Source organism: Thunnus thynnus, chromosome 6 (assembly GCF_963924715.1).
Source record: "Thunnus thynnus chromosome 6, fThuThy2.1, whole genome shotgun sequence".
Lineage (NCBI taxonomy): Eukaryota > Metazoa > Chordata > Actinopteri > Scombriformes > Scombridae > Thunnus > Thunnus thynnus.
In genome coordinates, this window is record NC_089522.1 from 29,219,655 (window position 1) to 29,240,974 (window position 21,320).

The window sequence follows — 21,320 nt, forward strand, 5'->3', positions numbered from 1 at the left end:
GACACTGTGATAACAAAGTACAGAAGTCAGCTTTTCTCAGCTTAAATGGATACAAACAGTGTTTGAGGGAGTTTTATTGCATGTTAACAGGTAACTAAGTTACAGCACAGACTAGACGACAGCAGCAACCAGTAAACAGATAAATAAGCATCAGGCGACTTGATCCAACTGTTAGATCTGTTGGATTTGTTATGAAGTAAGACAGTGGTCTATTCAGTTACATTTTCACACTTGTAAGATATTTATATGGATATGAGGATGATTGCTCTTATATGGCGCTGGACAGACAGACAGATTTGTTTACACGCATTCCTGGTGCGGATCTCTTCCTCCCCTGTGCAAACGAGAGTTTAGAGTTCTTGTGAATTTCCTGCCTTCCGCTGCGGTCGGATACATGATTAAAACAAAAAAAAAGGATTATGAGAGGATGGTGATCTCTTACAAACAGCACAATGAGTCTATGACCGGAGTGAGACGATACAATCTTTGCCTCCGGTATTCTGAAGCACCGAGACTTGGATTCAGTTCTGTCAAATCTTCTCCTCCGTCGTCCCTCACTCCTGCAGCTTACTCTTTTCTTACATCACCTTCTCTCTTATGATCCCACATCAGACTGGCTGGTGCTGGCGTTACTAAACTTCTGCTTCCCAATGCCTCCCCCGCCTCCGTTTGGAGCGTCGGGCTGGGTCCCCGCTCCCGCCTGGTCTGCGGTTACCTCTTTGGGAATGCAGTTCACCACAGAGCTGATCAGGTTGTTGCGGAAGCTCTTGCTGAGGAAGTTGTAAAGGATGGGGTTGGCGACGCAGTGGAAAAGCGACAGGCCCTGCACCACGCTGAAAGAGAAGTAGAGGAATTCCACCGCGTTGCAGCTGAAGATGTAAGGGTTGAGGTCATCTATGGTCATCAGGAACATGACCAGGTGGTAGGGAAGCCAGCACATGATAAACACCACGGAGTACACGTGCACCAGCCACACCTCCCGTCGACCCTGCACGTCCGGTGTGGTTTGAACGGCTTGGGCGATCAACACGTTGCAGGTGATGATGACGGCGGCCGGGCCCAGGAACTGGAAGAGCAGGCTGAGTAAAGCCACAGAGACGAACCATTCGGTGTGGTTGTCCTCGGGCAGCATGTAACAGCCTGGCTCGTCCCACTCCAGGAGATCCACGTGGATGTTCTCTATCAGAGCCAGAAAGAAGGAGAGCAACCACAGGCCTCCGCAGAGCGCCCAGCGGCGCCCTCTCGCCACGGGGAAGCATGCCATGGACGAGGGCCTGGTCAGGGACAGATAGCGCTCCAGGGTCATGAAGGCCAAGAAGAAGGTGCTGCTGTAGACGTTGATCATATAGATGAGGTTGGTGACCCTGCAGAGGAAGCGGCCCCACAGCCAAACCTTGTCCATGGTGACCTCCATCATGAAGAAAGGCAGGATCACGATCACCATCAGGTCCGACAGGCTCACGTTGATGATGCAGAAGAGGACGCCGCTGGCCGTGTGGCGTCGACGCCAGTTGACCCAGACGACCAGCAGGTTCTCCAGGAGGCCCACCATGAAGACGAAAAGGTAGAGCAGGAAGAGGGCGATGCGCCGGTAGTCTGTATCGAGGTCGATGGAGCACTCGAAGACAAACCACGGCGTGCCATTTATGAAGTCTAATGAACGGTTGTGCTCGGAAGTGCTCATGGTCTGGAGTGAAAAGGAGAAAAAGCAGGGAAACTGTTTCATATCTGGACACAGTTTAGATTTACTTTGGGGTTAATCTGATTATGTTTCAGACGTTGCATAACAAGAACAGGAGGAGGAGGAGGAGGGTGGCAGACATGCTGGGTTGAGACTCTAATGTTTCTGAGAGGTGGATATTAAAACCACAACAGCTTATTAGAAAGCCTTTATACAATCTACACCATGCAATTCAGCAAGTATAAACGTCCCACTTTGAGGTGCATGCTTGGATGTTTCTGTATGTTTACAGTCTTATTATTTTTATTATCTACATCCAAACATCTCCAAAGATATAGAACTAGACTATATCATACCTTGTTGTGATGATGAGTGCACTGAAGATGATGAAGAGGGCAGGTCCCTCTTGAGGCCTTCGTTGTCTTCTGGAGCAAAGCGGAGAGCTTTCTGTGTGTAGATGACTCCTTCCAGCTCCGATGTTCGGGGGTATCTGAGCAATCAAGTGGCCAGGAGTTTCAGCACACCCATCTCTCATTAACACACACACACACAAACACACACACACACACACACACACACATGAAACAGGACATCCTCAGCGAGTGGTGGGGAGTGGTCTAGAAGTCCAGGGACGCCCACACAAGCTGATGAGTCTGGGTTAATTGCAGTTGGAGCGGGGGAGGAAAAAATGTATTCAGATAAGAAGGTGTTTCCCAAAAATTAGAGTCTATACTCATGAGAGGAACTTGTACAAACACAGTAACACAAAAACAACCTTGTTTCCATCTTAAACACTTTGATTATTATCTCTGCTGGCTCCCACAGGTGATTTATCATCAGTTTTAGTTTGCATTAGCTCAGCGATGGTAGGTTTTTCTCACTTAAAATGACCTTAACATGATCCTATATGGCTGCTAGGAACGGTTCAGCAGAAACAGTGAAAACAGGCACCGCATAGCAGAGGACAATGCCAGGAAGTGGGGCACACTGTGTGACGGGCAGAGTTTAGGGGAGATGGGAAGCCTGGGGCACAACAGCCTCACTGAGGAAGGGGGCTCTTTAACCTAGATGTAAACACACATCCTCATTATTACGTTATTTCAACACTAAAGAGGGCTGAAGTTTGGCTCATGAAGCCTGTGCAGGTGATGACAGAGTAGATGTGTTTCCACTGAACTGGCTGGTTTGATAAAATAAAACTCCGCCGGGTTAGCGTCGGACTTATAACATTGTAGGAATCACAGCGTATTTAAATGGATTCAGCAGATCCAGAGATATCATCTTTTTTGTGCAATGCCTTCCTTGCAATAACCTGGAGCCTACATTACCCATAATGCAACTCCACCACAAAAAAGCTGTGAAATGTATATAACATACACTTGTAATTTTTAAATTTTCATGCAACTATTTTCTCTTTTTTCTCTCACTATTTTAGTTCCCCTGGTGTATTTATATACACCAGTGTCACAAACAGTGCAGTCGGGGTGTTCCCAGCAAAAAGGGGAATAACCTTTTCACTATAATTCCATCAGAAGTGACACAATGACCGAATGTGTGACTATTTTGGTCACAGGTTTCATACACTTTCTGTAATAAAACATCTAAAAGCAAAAATCTTATCAGATGGGGGTCCGTGGTTTAATTTGTGTCAGTTTCAGGGTCCTTGATGTGAAAAAGTTTGAGAACCACTGATTGGTTTTGTCTCAATAAAGTTCATAAAAAATCATTACATAACAAAAACTGTGATGCAATTCATTAGGAAAGAGATGTATTATTAGAAAGTATTAGTAATAAATCCATAAATAGTCTGAAAGAAAAGAAAATACACCAGTTCAAGACTGAGATGAGACACGACTATGATGATCTACAACGCCTTGTGAACCTTTTTACAGTTCAAATATTTATTTACCAGTTTCCATTTTTTCCTGTTTTTCCTTCATGGTTTTGTATGACTTTGTATGAAAGAAATAAAATTGATGAATAACTGCTAGTAATCCAGCAGAGATGAGGAGCTACAGAGGTCTCTCTAACTCCACACCTCCAGATATTTTTCATTTTCAAACTTTTAGTATTTAAGCACTTTATCAGATCCTGAAAAACTCCCTCTGGAGCCACAAAAGCCTTTATACAAACACCTGTAAACAGACTTTGATGTGTAAAACCAGTAGAGTTCCCCCATCAGTCGGCTCTTTAGACATAATTCCCCCTTATTGTTCATCTAAAACCGCACAGAACAAATGCGATCCTGTCGTCTCGTCTGCTGACATGATGTAACCGTCTAAACGGGAGCAGCTCCACTGAGTCAGCCTAAACGAGTCCTCGCTCGAGGAACTGTGAAGGTCACGACTGAGGTCAGCGTCGTACAGAGAGAACCCAGAAACATTTCTCTTGGCTGTGATTCACACTGATCAATGCGATCCCCTCCCTGGACGCCGTGTTCCTTCAGCCTCTCCTAACTGTCAGCACTTTGTAGCTTACTGACCCCTTCAACAACTCCATCCTTCTGTCTCACTCGCTCATCCTGCCGGGACTCCTATTGTCTAAAGTCAGTTCAGTTTTCTGCAGCAACACGGAGGAGTTCACCTATCAGCAAATTTGGTCTTTCCAGATGAAACAGGAAGGAACCAGTCAGCACAAATGTGCCTTCTGTAAAGAGTGAGACAAAAAGCAGCCCCTGACCCCCACCTTGTTGTTATCTAAGACTTGATTAAAACTCATTTATTAAACAGACTCTGACCAGCAAAATATCACAGGATAAAACTACACTGATCAAGATGTCATAGTTAAAACATCTCTACAAAGTGATCTAATTTAATTATAAATCTAAAAAAACATCATCTGTTTTACCTGTAAAATCTAGATCTGAAAATTAACTAGTTACTACAGCTGTGAAACTAATGTAGTGGAGTAAAAAAATACAATATTTCCCTCAGAAATGGAGCGGAGTAGAAGTAAACAGCTGCATAAAATGGAAATACTCAACTTTGTGCTTTGTACAATTTGTTCACAATTTTTCCAAGTCTGTCTTAAATCAACAGTCAAGTGTCCATATGAACATCGCTGTAATCATTCTTCCTGTTTATACTATTAGAAGATCTCTTTCAAATGTGCTTTCAGTGTGAGTGTTGGAGGCCACAGTGTGGATATCAAGTGGATATTTGGCACATTTACAGTCTTTTTAGCAAAAAATTCCCTCTTTGTGTTCCCCTTTTGAGCTGTGGTGGAAGTATAGTAACAAAAAGAGGAACTTTGGCACTAAAACAGACTGCAACGTTGACAGATATCTACTAGATTTGACTCATTCGGATGACTGAAGCTTCATATTAGCTTCAGATAAACTTTTAAATACGTGTTTTTTTTTTTTTATAAGTGCATCATGAAGGGATCTTCTAATGGCCAGTATGAACAGGAGGAATGATTACAGCAAGAAAAATCTATTTCAGTGTTCATTTAGGCTCCTGACTGTTGTTTTAAGACAGACTTGAAAAATTGTGAACCTGCCCTTTAAGTACAGCATTCGGCTACAAGAAAGCAGTAACATGTTCTTGTTTACAGGCCTTTTCTGTCTGTGTCGTCTTTCTGCAGTTAATTATCAGATCAAATGTTTCCACAAGTGTCATCAGGCACACACACACACTCAAACTCTTACACAACATTACGCAAATAATGAGTCAAACACTTTCCCGGAGTTCTTTGTAAAATATATTTTGGTCCAAAAGCTGATTTGCAAAAATACAACATGTGCAATCATTGAGTAAGATGAGGCATCATACAGAGTTTACCGTATCTATACTGCCTGGCCAGTGTTTGTTGAATGTTGTTATCATGTCACTGCGTTAAGGCTAAACTGCACAAGCTACTGAAATGTAGTGTTACTGTCAAAAAAAACAAAACAAAAGATGTTTAACACAGTACCCTGGTTATCACTAAATCTGAAATATCATTACAATAACACACAGACAATAGTTCATATAGTTCTAATGCTATATTGTTTTTCCTAAGTCTTATCCTATCACAATGATTCACATAGCGCACATTAGCTATTTTAATGCACAAATCTCTACACCCATGTTCAAAATGTCCACAGTAATGATGGATGGGCTCATTTTTCAGGGAATTGTTTTGATGTTGAATTCCACATCGACGTGTGACGTATATCATTAGAAAAAAAAAAAAAAAAAGGCAGGACTGATCCTAAAATTTGGACCAGCCACTTCCTTAATGCGGATCCAGCTCTGGTGGTCACGTGGGTGAAGGAAATGCTCCAAGGTCAGCGCCCCCCCCCCACCCACCCCCCGTCCCCTGTCCCCCCTCCCTCCCTCACCCCACATTCTCTGTACTGAGAGATGCAGGTCTGGCAACAGTGTTTACAGGCTAAAACATCTGATATGCTTTCCATTTTAAATACCACACATTTACTATTTCAGTATTTAAAGAAATGTAGAAGAGATTCAGTATTTTTGATCCATTCAAATTGTGTCTCTCTGTCACTACGGAGTTGATTTGATTGTATTTTTAAGTGCAAATCCTGCTCCGATAAAGCTTTGATCCCACACATTTGGCACACTAAACATTCAAATGGCCTGTTTCTACTGATAAATAACATTAATCTCTCAACTGTACTGTCGAGACTACCGTTATTTTTTTAAACACCCATCTTTATTTAAGATTATTCTAGTATGTAAGGATTAGTCCCACATGTTAGGAAATATGCTAATTCACTTTCTTTGCAGAGAGTTCGCTGAGAAGATTGATATTACTCTCATGTTTGTACGGTAAATATGAAGCTACATCCGGGAGACAGTTAGCTTAGCTTAGCATAAAGACTGGAAACGGGGGGAAACTGCTAGCCTGGTTCTGTGTGAAGGTTAAAATAAATCTGCAGGACCTCTAAAGTTCACCAATAAAGACGATATAACTTCTTTGTTTATTCTGTACAAGAAACGAAGATTAAAAATGAAAAGTTGTGGTTTAAAAGGTGCTAGCCGGGTGCAGTGACTTCCTGCGCCAACACATAACTCCCAGTAAAACCCCAACTTGTCATTTTCACATGTATGAATTAAACAAACGAGATATAATGTGTTATTAAGTGAGCTTTACAGGTGCTGGTAGGTATATTTTTCTGTCTTTATCTTCAACAGAGCCAAGCTAGCTGTGTCCCCTTGTTTTCAGTCTTTATGCTAAGCTAAGCTAAGCTAAGCTAAGCTAACCATCTCCTGGATGTAGCTTCATATTTAACTTACAGACACGAGAGCGGTATCAATCTTCTCATCTAACTCTCAGCAAGAACATGATAAAGTCTACTTCCCAAAATGTTAAACTCCTCATTTAAGGAAAAAAAAAAAGAAAGAAAAATAATGATATTTGATCTAGCACTGATCTGGTCTAACACTTTGAACACTGATCAACAGCAGTTTGTTTCCAAGTACCCCATCGCTCCCGAGTTATTCCGTTAAGAGTGCTTAATATCTACAAGAAATACACCTTAATTCTTAAAAATAAATATATGCATCAGAAGTAGTACATTATATTGCTACAGCGTCAGTCGTCTCGCCTCAGATCACCAAAAATTTTTTTTTTTATATGATCTGTGTGTGCATACTATTTTTGGTCAATGGTAAAATAGGCTTTCAGCTCTCAGTAAGTTGGATCGACTTGTGGGAGTGTTCATAAGCCGAGTGTTATGCGAAAATGTTTGAGATGAAGTCGCGGAATCGTTTGGCGTACTGCTCAGGGTGGACTGTGGAGATTTCGGCGCCAGCCTGCAGCAGAGAGGGAAGAAGAAGAAGAAGGAGAAGGAGAAGAAGAGGGCAAAAAAAGGTCATCAGCATCATCCGTATGCATCGTACATTACCATGACATGACATCAGAGCAGACATCAAACGCTTTTAACCCTCCGCGCAGGTACGACTGAATGTTTTGAACAACTGACAGAGGCCCCTCCACCTCTCTTTTCCTTCCTCTGGTGTTTTTACTCACCCCGTGTTTGACAGTTTTTGCTGCGTGAGCGGCTTTCTTCTTGGTGTCGTACTGAGTAAGTACGTCAATCAGGCCCATGAAGTAGACCTCCCTCTGAGGGGCTCCTGAGATCAAAGGAAGAGAACAATCAGGGTTATTTTATTGGGGTTTTTTTTTTTTTTCCCTGACGGCGGCAGTGACAGGCCTCATATAATAATCATCAACCCGAAAGCTCCCTGTTAAAAAATGAATATCTATTATTTTTCCGGATGACCTAGATGATGTTGATGATGATGATGATGGAGCTGAAATGATAACACGCAGAGAAACATTCAAGACAAACACATCCTGTCTTTCTGCAATCAGTTTGAGGCAGTAGACAATATTCTAGTGATGAAATGTGGATGAAATAGTAGTTTATAATAATTTAAACAATAATTGATTAATCATTTAAATCATTTATCAAGCAAAAAAGTCCCAATAAATGTAGGATGGAGCTTCTAGATTTGCTGTTTCTCTCTGCTGCAACGATTAGTCGATCGTCAGGATATTAATCGATTATTTTAATAATCGAATGATCGTTTTAGTCATTTTGTTAAGAAAAAAAAGGACAAATATTTGCTGGTTGCAGCTTCTCAAGTGTGAGAAATTGAAGCTTTTTTTAGTCACACATGATAGTTAACTGAATTTCTTTGGATTGTAGACTGTTGATCGGACAAAACGAGACAATTAAAATCAATTAATCGATAATGAAAATAATGGTTACTTGCAGCTCTACAACATACAGTGCACTCTTCTCACACAACATTAAACATTTTGGAAAAAGTTAGATGAGAAGATTCATTCAACTCTCATTTTTTTCTGCTGTCTATATATATGAAGCTACAACCAGCAGATGGTTAGCTTAGCTTAGCATAAAGACTGGAAACAGCTAGCCTGGCTCTGTACAAAGCTTCAGCAGACCTACTGAAACATGTAAAATGAAACAGTTTGTACATTTCAGGGAAATCTCTTTAGTGTGCATCATCGATATTCTCGACTAATTCAGAAGAATAGGTGTAATTTCCTGAAATGTGTGTTGAGCTTCCTCCAACTTCATTTATTTTGCTTTTACAGGAAGTGCAGGTGGTGACAGCTGTCACTTCCTGTTTCCCATCAAATTCATTTTGATAACGTAAGAGAAGTGGTCCCATCCTTACCAGAATGATGTTTACACACAAAATAAAAATGAACACAGTGTGGTGTATTGTGAAACTGGAGGTTATGACCAGGCCATCTGTGGTTTACTTACGTGACCAAAGAAGCAACATTGAATTTTATGATATGAAACAAAAACCTCAGACCTCCTTCCAGACACTACAGTTCAGTTATAATCACCTGGGCAGCTCCCGACCGCGTACACGTCCACGTAGGGGTCGAACTCCCCGGGCCCCAGAGGTTTGCAGCAGGACATGTAACCGGCGATTCCCTCCGGAGAGGTGCCATAAGAGCCCACCGTCGGGCCCGCTGCCAGGCCGTTCTCCGCCTCCTGTTCTTCCTCGTTGGAAACCTCCTCGCCCTCCTCCTCCTCCCGTTCGGCTCGGCCCACGTCGTGGATACCAAGCAGCAGGCTGTAGTCCATGATCTTCAGCTTCACCAGGAACTGAAGGGAAAAATGGGACATTTTACAGATGATGTTTAACTGTGAGAAGAAGTGCTATTAAATTAATGCAGCTGAACAACTGACACAAAAATAAACAGAAACAATTATCATTCAAGCTGTTTTTTCTTCCTCCATCTTCTCAAATGTGATGATTTACTGCTTTTTTGTGTTTTCTATGATAGAAAACTGAATATCTTCCAGTTTTCAGCTGTTGGTCAGACAACAAAAGCAATCTGAATATGTCGACTTGTGCTACAGGAAATTCTGACCAAACAAAGAGCAGATAATCACTAGATTAACTGATAATGAAAATGACTATTAGGTAAAGCTCTAATATTAACTTGACGATGGGAACATGCTGTGATTTTTGTCTATTTCCACAACAGTCAGAGTTTTGACATCCTCTTATTTCTGACTCATGTTACTGTCAATTTTTCTTGTGAAAACTCACCACAGGACGCACGGAAAACGCTGAATGAGGATTTATTTGAAGTTACATTAAGCTTGGTCCATTATGACTTGATGTTGTATTTGTAAACTGTAACACACACATTACTCACTATCTCACACAGACCTGAATACACATCAGAGCTAAAATTTATCTGCAACTGTTTTGATAATAATTATATCAATTTGTATATAATAATTAATCATTTTGAGTCATTTAAAAAAAAAAAAATACAAAAATTCTTTGGTTTGAGCTTCTTAAATGTGAATATTTTCTGCTCTTTTTATTCATCTACGACAGTAAACTCAGTATCTTTGGGTTGTGGACTGTTGGTCCGGACAGAAAGACATGATGATCAACATTTTTCACCATTTTACAAACCAAATGACTAAATGATTATTCATCGGTAATGAAAATAATGGTTAGTTGTTGCCCCAATACACATCATTCATGTTATAAACAGTCAAAAGATTGTTTTAATCAATACATTTTTTGCAGTTGTTTCCTCTACATCTTAGCACCATGTTTTTAAGGTATTTTTATGCCAAATAACTAAAATATAAGTTCCTGCATTCCAGCACTTGTCACAGAATAACAGCAAGTATATACATAACCTTAGCACCTGTAATACTCTTCAAAATATACTTTAATATATACTAAACATAAACTGCATGAACCTAAATAATGTTAGAACATATACAGCATGTGATTACAACATAAAACAATTAACCAAATATCATTATGTGTCTAAATGGCTCTTAAAAAATAGTTGCAGATGAATGTTTTATGGATGGATTTCATTAATTCAGCTCTAGTTTATGTTTTAATACACAAATGGATTTTACATCCTTCCTCTCGCTGCCAAAATGGCAACACAGGATTGTTTCCTCCCCCGGTGAGCTGATGCTGCCGCTGTGTGGTCGAGGTGAGCAACAACAACAGCGGCGGCGGCAGCAGCAGCAGGGTGTCAACATTTTAAAAGAAATTCTCACCCACCTCCACGTCTCTGTTGAGTTTCTCCATGAACTTCTCCTTCTGCTCCTCGGTCACGTACACCTTCTGCATGTTGTTCCTGAAGTCCATGTCTTTGAAGGTGGGAAGCTCTTTCCCCTTAGAGATAAATTAAAAAAAAACATCTTTAGTGGGATAAAGGAGGAGGAAGTCAGCTGACGGACAGTAGGTGAGAGGTTCTTTTTACCCTTTCTTTGTCACTTGCTTCACGAGCCACCAGAGAGCCCTGCGAAAAAAAACCAAACAGAAATAAAACGGACACCTGTAGGACTTCCACATTGTTCTGTTCACCAGTGATGCGGTTAGTTCCTCCTCACCTTCAGGTCGTACTTCCTGTGTACCACCAGTCTGTGGCTGAACATGTTCCTCATGACGATCAGGTACGTCTCCTCGCTCTCCACGCTGACCCGGTACATGCCCAGGAACTGAGGCAGCAGGGTGCTGCCGTGACATTTCACTATGTGCTGCAGGGAGGAAACACAAAACAGTGAATTTGCATGGCGGGGGAGCAGAAAGCGGAGTCATGATGTTAAAAATGTCAGAGCGGTGAGAGAGGAGACATGTTAACGGATGAAACATGAATATGTGATGTAGGCGTACAGGCTTATTCAGGTTAGACTTTTAGCTGTGCTCAACACTCACATTTAAAATAGACGCTCACTTCAGACTGACCTCATTCACCATCCCCTGAAACTCACTGAGCAGGATGTTAAAAGACATCGCTCTGCATGTCTGAACGCTGTTTTATATATCGATCGATTTAGCAGCTCCTGTGCTCCACATGCACAGACGGAGCGTCTGTGCGTGTGTGTGTTTGTGTTACATCCCTCTGCTGAATCTCAGCACTGACAGGTGAGAAGAAGTAGTTGGTGACTACACGGACGTCAGAGGACGCAGGGCAGTTTAAAACCTGTCCAGGCAACAGTGAACGATGCAGTAGCACACTGGGGGAATTGTGCAAAACAAATTCTTCCTCTTACTGTTAAACTGTGTTCAGCACACACCAAACTAGGGCTGTGAGTCATGATTATTATCATTGTTGATTCATCTGCTGATTCATGTTTCAATCATTCAATTAACTGTTTATGAAATGTAAAAAAAGTAGTGAAAAATACCTGAAAAAATGTTTTTGGACCAACAACCCAAAACACAAGTATATTCATTATATTTTAATCAGACAAATCCATTAATCGACTAACCCTTGCAGCACTAAACTAAACTGAATGGCAGCAGCATACACCAACATTATAAATGGTGCACAATCTGTAATCAAATGTAAACACTGTAGCCTGCGCGAGGCGATACCACAAAATACTGATATTTGTTTAAAGGTAAAAGGTCCCTTTCAGACCTCCTGCAACAGCCCATGTTACAGTATAATAAGAGACAACTTAATGGTCATATTATATGTACAGGAATGTGATGAAGTGACATGATATGTGAGGTATCTGATTTATTGGATTTCAACCTGTTTATTATATCTATGAATGATTTGCTGATTGACTTCCTAAAGAACGCACTCTGTCATTATACAAATCATTATATTCATACATACTGTCATTATACAATTGCCACTCATTCTGACTCATCCCTTTATCATTCATAATGAGTAGCTGAAAAAGACTTAAGATGCCAATTTTCCATTTATACTTCATGTATGTGAGTGTTACTGATTCATGCGTTGCCTTTAGAAGCTGTTGGACAATTATGACGTAGAAAAACAAAACACAAAATGTCATATTTGGATCAAAAGTTTGAAAAGTTGCTCTAAAGACGTCCTTAAGCCACAGATATACTCCTGAGTGGACACGTAGTAGCTCTGTTTAAACAGCTTTCTGGAGTCCGCTTGGAGGACGCGTTCCACACATGCTCAGTAGATCGGTGTCTACAGGAAGACGGCGTTGTGATGTCACAGCAAATCGGAGGTACGCGGATGTCCGCACAGAGCCTACGCGTACACCCTCTGATAGAGAAGCTTTACACCTGCCAAAAAAATAGACCTTAACCCCCAAAACAGTCTGAGAATTCATCCATAAAGTATCCAATAAAGCCAAAAAGCTGCAACAAGTACAACAACAACAACAAAGCCTTCTACAGACATTTTGAAACTAAATGTCGACAAGAAAACTGCGACCTGCAAACTCATGTCACGATCTACGAAGGAAAACAATGAGTTCATTCAGCGCCAAGTGAGTTAAAAAACCCCTCTGAAAAACAGAGCTGCCATTTTCCTCGTCTCCCTCCCCGTTTTATGTAGGCTGCGAAACCACAGGCTACACATTCCAATAAGAGCTCAAAGCAGCCAAAAGTTTACTCACTGGCATGTTTGCCTGAAGTGAGACCCAGTTTTTTCAGAGTGTCCACCATAGACTGTATAAAAATAACTCAAATAATAATAATTCAAACTGTCAAACTCCGCCATGATGAAATAAAAACCTGATAGAAACTAAATCAGGTGAAAGTGTGACCTCCTTCTTATCTCATCCTACAAACGTACTCCACTATTTACATGAACACAGATGAGCTGATAGGAACATTTGAATATCGTCAACAAAGCTAACAACGATATGAGAGAGTGTTTGTTCTGCGCTCTGCGGCTCCGCGACTGTAACCACGGAAAGAGAGTCGAACAACCTCGGCTAACCTTGATGATGATGATGACAAGCAGTTTTTAAGCTACAGGAAGGTGTGAGGTCAGGGTTGGTGTGTCAGAGAGAGAGAGAGAGAGGGTTTGTTGGGTGTAGACGTGACTCATCTGATGTTTTTTAATGTTAAAGTTGCTGATGATTGTTTGTTTGAATGTGGTGGACGTCTGAGTGACTTTGTTGATTGGTGTTGGGTCGGTTTTCTTCAGCTAAATACCAAAACTAACTAAGTAACTGATGTAAAAAAATAATAAAAAGGGACTCAAACGCAGGTTTCATTTACAGGAGGGGAATTACAGTGATTTTACTTTATGAGTAAGCATTTAGGAGACTTTCTGTTTCATCACTTGGTATTTTTCCACTGTCTTCAGTGAACAAGAGCAGAGACAGAAAGTTAATATGTCAAATAAACACAGTATGACACTTCTTAGTGAGTCCTGAGTGGTGATGAAGGACTTAGAGATACTTTATACCTTCAGTTAAAGCAAACAAATGTTATATGATAGTTGTGTTACTTGCTTTTGAATCATACTGACTATTGATACTGATATATTATTTTGATTGTGTTGGTTTTTGTACCCTTGTTGATGTTGTGGAGCACGATGCCGTCCTCCATTGTAATGTTGACAACATTTTACTTATAGTCTGCCTTATTTAGCAGTTATTAACAGTATATAAACAGTTAATAAATGTTTTATAACTCACTAGACTGTAGTTATAAGCAGATATATGTTTATTAATGTATTGTCAATCCTCCGGTGGGCACCATGAGGTAGATGCTGGTGTATAAATCCATAATGAATGACAATATAATAAAGTAAAACACAGTTATAATAATGTGAGTTATGTCTTGTAATGAACTGTAGACAAATACTGTACATAAATTAAGACTTTCAAATGTCTTTATATCTGCTTAAAACTTCATTATAGTGTTTAAAAACTAGGGATGCAACTAAATATTATTATTATTATTGATTAATCTGTCTTCGCATCGTCAATTGTCTCAATCAAAAGTCCAAAACCAAAAAATATTCAGTCTAAATAAAACAGAAAATTGTCACATTTGAGAAGTTGGAGCCAGTTAATTAAAAAATTAATCAAGATAAGTAATTGACTATATATATATTAGTAGCAACTGAAGTAGTTGGCGATAAATAAATAAATCTTTTATTAAATGTTTACAGTATATACATAAATTCTAAATAGTGGGACTTTCAGTAAAGCGTTACTGTAATGTCTTTTGTTGTATACGTTGTATTCGTCTGACAGTTACAGATAATTAACAAAACTAAGTTTAGTGTCTTGCTCAAGGACACTTCAGCAGGGCAGACAGATGTTTTCCATCCTGGGGTTGAATACGAGTCCGTCCTCTTACTCACGACACCGTTCTGCTGCCGGCGGCCAGAAGTAATATAATCATATTTAGGTCAACTTCCCTCACTTACGGCAGAAAAAAAAAAAAAAAAAAATTTCCCCCAGGAAGTTCTCATTTAGGAACTCTATGACAAAAACCTCTCCGGGGTTGTTGTTTTTTTTTTCCAGCCACTAAAAGGTCCAAAGAAAGGTTACAGAGAGAATATAAGTGGGACACACAGCAGCACAGATGTGAAGCTTCATACACAGTTCAGTACAGCGGTCGGGAGGTGACTGATCCTGGTTCTGTGTGTGTAGACGTTACTGCGTCTGGAGACCCGACGGGCGACGAGCTTCCTATGAATGACTGAATGAGAGGAAGGCAGATCGAGATGCTGATGGGAAGTTTTATTTATAGCCTGAGTTTCACTGCAGGATCAAACAGAAATAACCGGGACTTACTCCAAAATTCATGTCACCTATTTATTAACACTGTTCCTTTTCTCACATCAACAAGCTGGAAACTATGAAAATATTATTCTTATTGTAAACAATCGTATGAAAAGATAAAATACAACAAGTAATTGATCCTAACAAGTCATATATGTCTCGTTCAAGAATCATTATAAACACATCAATGTGCCACATTAGCTGCACCTGTTTTTATTCATAGTTTTAATTTGCTCATAATAAAAAAAAAACCTGAGTGGAAAAAGCCGAAAATTCAAAAAATAATCTTGCAGAAATGTTTTTTCATTTGGCTGAGGTTGTATTGAGAAAAGCAAAATGCAACAAAGTGCACTGGTAACAGATTAAATCATGATGTACATGAAGCTCGTAACTACAGCGTCCTCTTCCCGTTGTCCTCATGACACAAACAGACGTCAGGCGCCCACTTCTTCTTCTGAAATGATTTAATGTCCTCGACTGGAAAACTAGATGAACCGTCTCCAAATATTACAAAAAAAAGGCAGTGGATGGAATTTTCTTTTGTTAATATTCTGAAAGTTCGGTTCAAATTTGCGTTACATTTGGATGGAAACGTAGCTACTGTTGCACTGAGGGACATGAACACGGTCGCTGTAGTTTATTACCCCGACTAGTCAATCCCACATACAACAAACACTCACTGAAGCATCAAATATGTATTATTCCACAACTCATTTATAAAGATGCATATCTTCAGTAGGAACAATGGCCTCGGGCCTGAGTGCACAGACAGGCAGGAAGAAGATGGAAACTAAAGAGACGGACTGACACGATGCTGATTTCAGTGTTTCGTTGGAGTTTTGCCAGAACATATCTCGAGTATATCCAGATCTTACCTGATGATACTCAGACAGGATGCTGTGCATGTCTGCGACGTCCTCGCTGGAGATTTGCTTGACGACCAGCGTACGGTCGTAGGAGTTGAGGAGCAGACCCTCTCCCTGGTCTTCTACGCTCCTCATCGGGGGGCTACGGGTCAACGACACCTGGGAGGTTTAAGACGGAGAGCGCACGGGTCAGCGTTGAGACCGTCTGACTTAATCTACTGCATTTAATACATTTTACAACATTTTCTCAAACTGGACTGGATTATCTCTGTAGGGTGGGTAGGGTGCTACACCAGTAGCAACTACAGCCGCAATCACCTTCTGTCCTCCACTCAAATTGAAGTCTAGTTCAGAGAGACACATGCAGCTGTTTCCTGTTACTGAGTTTCACCAGTTGACTCATTAACTGTCAACTCTCACAACAAAAGGAAAAAAAGTCAAAAATAAACTTTTACGAGACCAAGATCCTGCCGGCTCGTCAGTCTCACGTTACAGTTGATTCTGTCTTTGCTGGTCTACACGTTTGTAAAGCCGAACTGATTTTATGTGCAGCGAGTGACGAGTATTTAACATCACTGAACATACCGGCCGCTGTCATACTGTAACAAACAACCTCATATACATTCAGGGTGAGACATTTCAATTAGTTTGCAAACTGTTGGAGTTAATAATTAAATTACAGATAAATAATTCTTATATTTAATACTAAGCTATACTCAGGTGGTGAAGGTCACATGGCTTTCCTGCAGAATATCAGTGTCTTTAAATGCTGTTCAGAACGATAACTTATTATTATGAAGGAGGAGGGGATTTATTATCATTTATTACCCATCTCTCCCTGTAATATTAATCTTAGTCTGAATAGGGTTTAACACATGATTATCTACTACATTTAATTAGGAATGACACACCCTGAAATGATTTTGACCTTCTTAAGATGCACCTGACACCTGAAAATAACCTCTCATCACATACCTGATAGTCCAGATCCTCGATACCGAAGCGTTCCCTTAGATTTCGGAAGACCTGAGGACAGTATTCTTTAAACTTGAAATGTCCTGGGAGATTTTCTCTGCAAAGAGACGAGGAGGAGGAGGGAGGAGACTGAGAGGAAGCCGACTGAAAGCACATTTATTTATCATTTTCATTCCTGTTTAAAAATCTCATGAAAAAAAAACAAAACCAACATTGTGTTAGTCCGTATCTCAATACTTTCCGGCTTCCTCAGCCTGTCTGGGCTCTAAAAACAAGCCCACGTTACACAAACAGGAGGGTAGAGGACATTTTTTGGGGACTATTTTCAGCTGCGGATGCTTAAAGATGTGCTCATTGATACAACTACGGAGCTTTAAGACACAGAGGAGGAAGATATAATCAGGCTTTGGACACTAACACAACACTAAATATGATTAATTGTTGGTTTCGGTGTTAGATGGGATTTGTTGACAATAAGAAAAACATAAAATCCATCAGGCTCTTCAGTCTGACAGACTTCAGGAATTTGTCATCTATCTCTTCTGTAAGTTTATCATAACAACAGATAACTCCTGCTGATTTTATCAATCAGGAACAAGTTTCTCCAAAGCTTCCGACAAGACGGCGTTTGTTCCAGATCTCAGATTCATCTCAGTTTCAGTTTCTCGGTTCGGACTTCTCTACCGGGTTTCTTACTTGTTGAAGAGGTGGTTGTTCACTTTGATCTTAGTGTTTGCTTTGAAGTCGTCAGGCAGCAACATGACGGGAACAGGCACCTGGTTGAGATCGTTGATCTGCACACAGAAGGATTCATGTACTGGTTACTTTCATGATTGATTATTTGGTGGATTAGAAGACATGTGCATCAGTGTTCACGATTTCCTAAACCAAAAGTGAGGTCATCAAACATAGAACTGCAACGATTAATAGATTAGTCGATCGACAAGATATTAATCAGGGACTATTTTGATCATCTTAATCATTTTGATCCCTTTTTAAGCAAAGAAAATGATGGTTTCAGGTTCTCAAATTTGAGAATTTGCAGCTTTTCTGTGTCATATTTTACAGAAAACTGGGTTTAGGACTGTTGTTTGGACAAAATATGACATTTGATGACGCCATTCTAGATGTCTAGGAAACTGTGATGGACGTTTTTCACTGGTTTTATGTTTTATAAACACCAACGATTGATCGAAAAAGTCCTGTTTAGTCCAACCGACAGTACAAAACATAAAGACATTTAGTTGACTTTAATGTAAGAAGGGGACAGGCAGCAAATCCACATTCAAAAATTACATCAAACAATTACAAAATTGATCGCCATTTAATTTTCTGTCAATCAACTGAATCTTTCATCAGCTGATCGTTGCAGCTCCAGTCTGAAACATTTTTAGAAGCAACAGAATTTGAATGAGCTTCACCGCCGACACTCTGACTGAAACTACTGTCGGTCGAAACAAACGTCTCTCAAACACTTGAGAGCGCAGATTATGTTACACTTGTCATGCTGCATTCTTTCACCCATCACATTCAATGACAAGATAAGAAGTTTCAGCAGCTTTAACCTTGAAAAGGATTTGTTACATGGTCACGCTTGTGTTTTGATACCTGTTACCATATTTGGTAAAAAGGTGGAGTCCGTAGTATTTTAAAAAGCATTTTAATAGCTGTTAACAAGAATTTTGAGCCTTTAATGCTCATGTCTGGTCACTAATTTTAAAAACTGTGTTACAGAAACTGGCAGCAGTGGTGGAAAGTAACTAGATGCATCTGATGCTACTTTATACTTCCAATCCACTACATTTATTTAACAGCTTTAGTTACTTGTCAGATGAAGATTTGACACAATGGATAATATAACAAGCTTTTAAAATACAGCACATTGTTACATTTCAGATGTCTATGAGTTGTTAACAGCTCCACCAAATAGTGATTTTTCCCTCTAAACTTCTCACATGCTTTCATTTCAATAAATGTTCAAATGATCCAATATTTCAGCAAAAATCAAAGATTTGAGAAAAAGTCCAAAAACTGAAAACAGATTTGTGTATCAGAACTTTGTTTTTTCTTCTTTCCTCTCCCATTAATCATCTCACGACCCCTCAGATTTATCTGCTGACCATTTGGAGGGGCCCGACCCCTAGATTGGGAACCACTGGACTAAACTAGCTAACTGTATATAAAGTAGTGTAAACTAGCTCCACCTCCAGCAGCTACAACAGTAACATGCTGCTCTAACACTGATGATTCAGTATTAATAATCTAATGACGTCATATATAACTGCAATACTCATAATACTTATGTACTTTCACTTTAAGTGTCCCTCCTCTCAAAACTGGGTTTTCATCTTGTTCCTACAGTTGGATGTTTGAGCTTCATTGTGCAGAATCTTGTGGCTGTATCATTCGTGACATCACAACTAGTTTGGAAGTCAATTCTGGTCCAATATTCAACTTAGACAAGTGTGATGTGGAGACTTGAAGCCTCCAGTGCACAAACACTGAGAATTAACTTTACAGTGAAGTAGGAGACTTCTTGTGTCCAAAAGTTAAACTTCTGAAATGAAATATATTTGCATATTTATAGATTCTGGAGTTTTTAATAAGGGAGAAGGAGGAGATGGAATTCTAAGGATTTTAACAAGATAAGTGAACTATTTTAGTGGAAAAAACATATGAGACACATTATTTATGTACATCGTAAAACATGTCTGGAGGGTCTAGTAGGATTTTTCATGCAGGACTTTAATTGTAAATGGAGTGTTTTTACATTGCTGTACTGGTACTTTTACTTCAGTAAAGAATCAGAGTACTTCTTCCACCACTGGTCTGCAGCTTCCAAACCATCAACCCTGTCGATGTTGGGTCAAAGTGTTGTCACAGAATCTGACAGGTCACTGATTTGGCTGTAACACCCTGTAACGCCCTATAACACCCTACAAACCCCCTTTAACGCCATATAACACCCTACAAACCCCTTTTAACGCCCTATAACACCCTGTAACACCATATAACACCCTAGAAACACCCTATAATACCCTGTGACACCCTCAACTCTCTGGAGATGTTACCCACCTGCCAGCAGGCACTGTGTCTCACCTGCTAACGCTGTTGCTAACTAGGTAACGTTATGCTACATTTCCACAGCACAGATACAGTAGCGTCAAAGCGTTGTCATAGAATCTGACAGGTCACATATTTGGCTGTAACACCCTGTAACGCCCTGTAATACCCTAACCTCTCTGGAGATGTTACCTACCTGGCAACAGGCACTGTCTCTCATCTGCTAACGCTAACCGGGTATGCTACATTTACACAGTACAGATACAGTAGCGTCAAAGCGTTGTCACAGCACCTGACAGGTTACATATTTGGCTGTAACACCCTGTAACGCCCTCACCTCTCTGGAGATGTTACCTACCTGACAGCAGGCACTGTCTCTCACCTGCTAACGCTAACTGGTTATGCTACATTCCCACGGCACACATATACAGTACACTGTGGTTCACATTAGCATTCACTGCAGCGTTAGCTTGCTGTGACTCACCGAGTGATTGACGCCCCACATAAAGACGCTGAGGACGGGGTCGCTGGCTCGAAACACTTTCACCTTCTGCTGGACGAAATGTTTCTTTTTCGTTTTAGTCTTGGGCGCCAGGATCACCATGGGACTGGAGGTGGCCGCCGAGTTACTGAGGGCAGCCATGACCGTAGACAGGCTCTCCTCGTCCCCGTACAGAGAGCTGGTGTGAGCGGTGACACTTCTTCTTCTTCCTCCTCCTCCTCCTGATGGCCGCCGTTAGTTACTGAGCTAAAACTAGCCTTACCGTCCCTCCTCTCCGCTCCTCCCCGGTTCTCTCACACACCGACACGGCGACGACAAATCAAAGGTCACCTGCCGAGCTCCGCAGGTGTTTCACTGACGCTGTTTTTTCTAAAGCGCGACACGAGCGAACTGGATGAACCATTAGCTAACTTCAACCATGCATGACTTCGTATTTCCAAAATGATCGCTGACAGCACATCACCGCCCCCTCGAGCCCACCCCCTGTTATTATACACCACGTGGTGAGGTTATGATTGACAGGTAGCAGGAACCAAATAAAACGATACTAATGCGTCACGTGACTCTCGGGGTGGGCGGGTACATCGCTCAGACGTGGTGCGTTTAATGCTCGGAATTATCAGTTCTCAACCTCCACCGCATAAGTTATTGGACTAAAAGAGTCAAAGAGGTATCCTTTAATATTTTTATCCAACTAATCATTATTTGCAGAAACTCAAGAAAGAT

At 40.6% G+C, this 21,320-nt stretch overlaps 2 protein-coding genes across 2 annotated transcripts; both read right to left on the minus strand.

Moving 5' to 3' along the window:
* Positions 1–57: 57 nt before the first annotated feature.
* On the minus strand, positions 58–2,199 carry gpr182 (G protein-coupled receptor 182). The gene is made up of 2 exons (XM_067593283.1): positions 2,038–2,199; positions 58–1,687 (listed from the first exon to the last, which is right to left on the minus strand). The coding sequence occupies exon 2, from the start codon at positions 1,682–1,684 to the stop codon at positions 596–598; it is 1,089 nt and encodes a 362-aa protein (XP_067449384.1). The 5' UTR covers positions 1,685–1,687; positions 2,038–2,199; the 3' UTR covers positions 58–595.
* A 3,955-nt stretch (positions 2,200–6,154) lies between these two features.
* pip4k2ca (phosphatidylinositol-5-phosphate 4-kinase, type II, gamma a) lies at positions 6,155–21,067 on the minus strand. The gene is made up of 10 exons (XM_067593284.1): positions 20,577–21,067; positions 17,726–17,823; positions 17,030–17,126; positions 16,064–16,213; positions 11,058–11,204; positions 10,928–10,966; positions 10,726–10,839; positions 9,017–9,281; positions 7,661–7,764; positions 6,155–7,443 (listed from the first exon to the last, which is right to left on the minus strand). Exons 1-10 carry the CDS (start codon positions 20,733–20,735, stop codon positions 7,363–7,365), a joined length of 1,254 nt encoding a protein of 417 aa, XP_067449385.1. The 5' UTR covers positions 20,736–21,067; the 3' UTR covers positions 6,155–7,362.
* Positions 21,068–21,320: the final 253 nt, after the last annotated feature.

What these genes read in the sequence shown, in the direction of transcription:
- gpr182 (XM_067593283.1), bottom strand. Translation starts at nt 1,684, where the DNA reads ATGAGCACTTCCGAGCACAACCGTTCATTAGACTTCATAAATGGCACG.
- pip4k2ca (XM_067593284.1), bottom strand. Translation starts at nt 20,735, where the DNA reads ATGGCTGCCCTCAGTAACTCGGCGGCCACCTCCAGTCCCATGGTGATC. An exon ending in TCCTGTCTGAGTATCATCAG is followed by an intron (nt 11,205 to 16,063) that starts GTAAGATCTGGA and finishes TCCTCCCTGCAG; the next exon opens with CACATAGTGAAATGTCACGG. An exon ending in ACAGGAAGTACGACCTGAAG is followed by an intron (nt 10,967 to 11,057) that starts GTGAGGAGGAAC and finishes TTTTTTTCGCAG; the next exon opens with GGCTCTCTGGTGGCTCGTGA.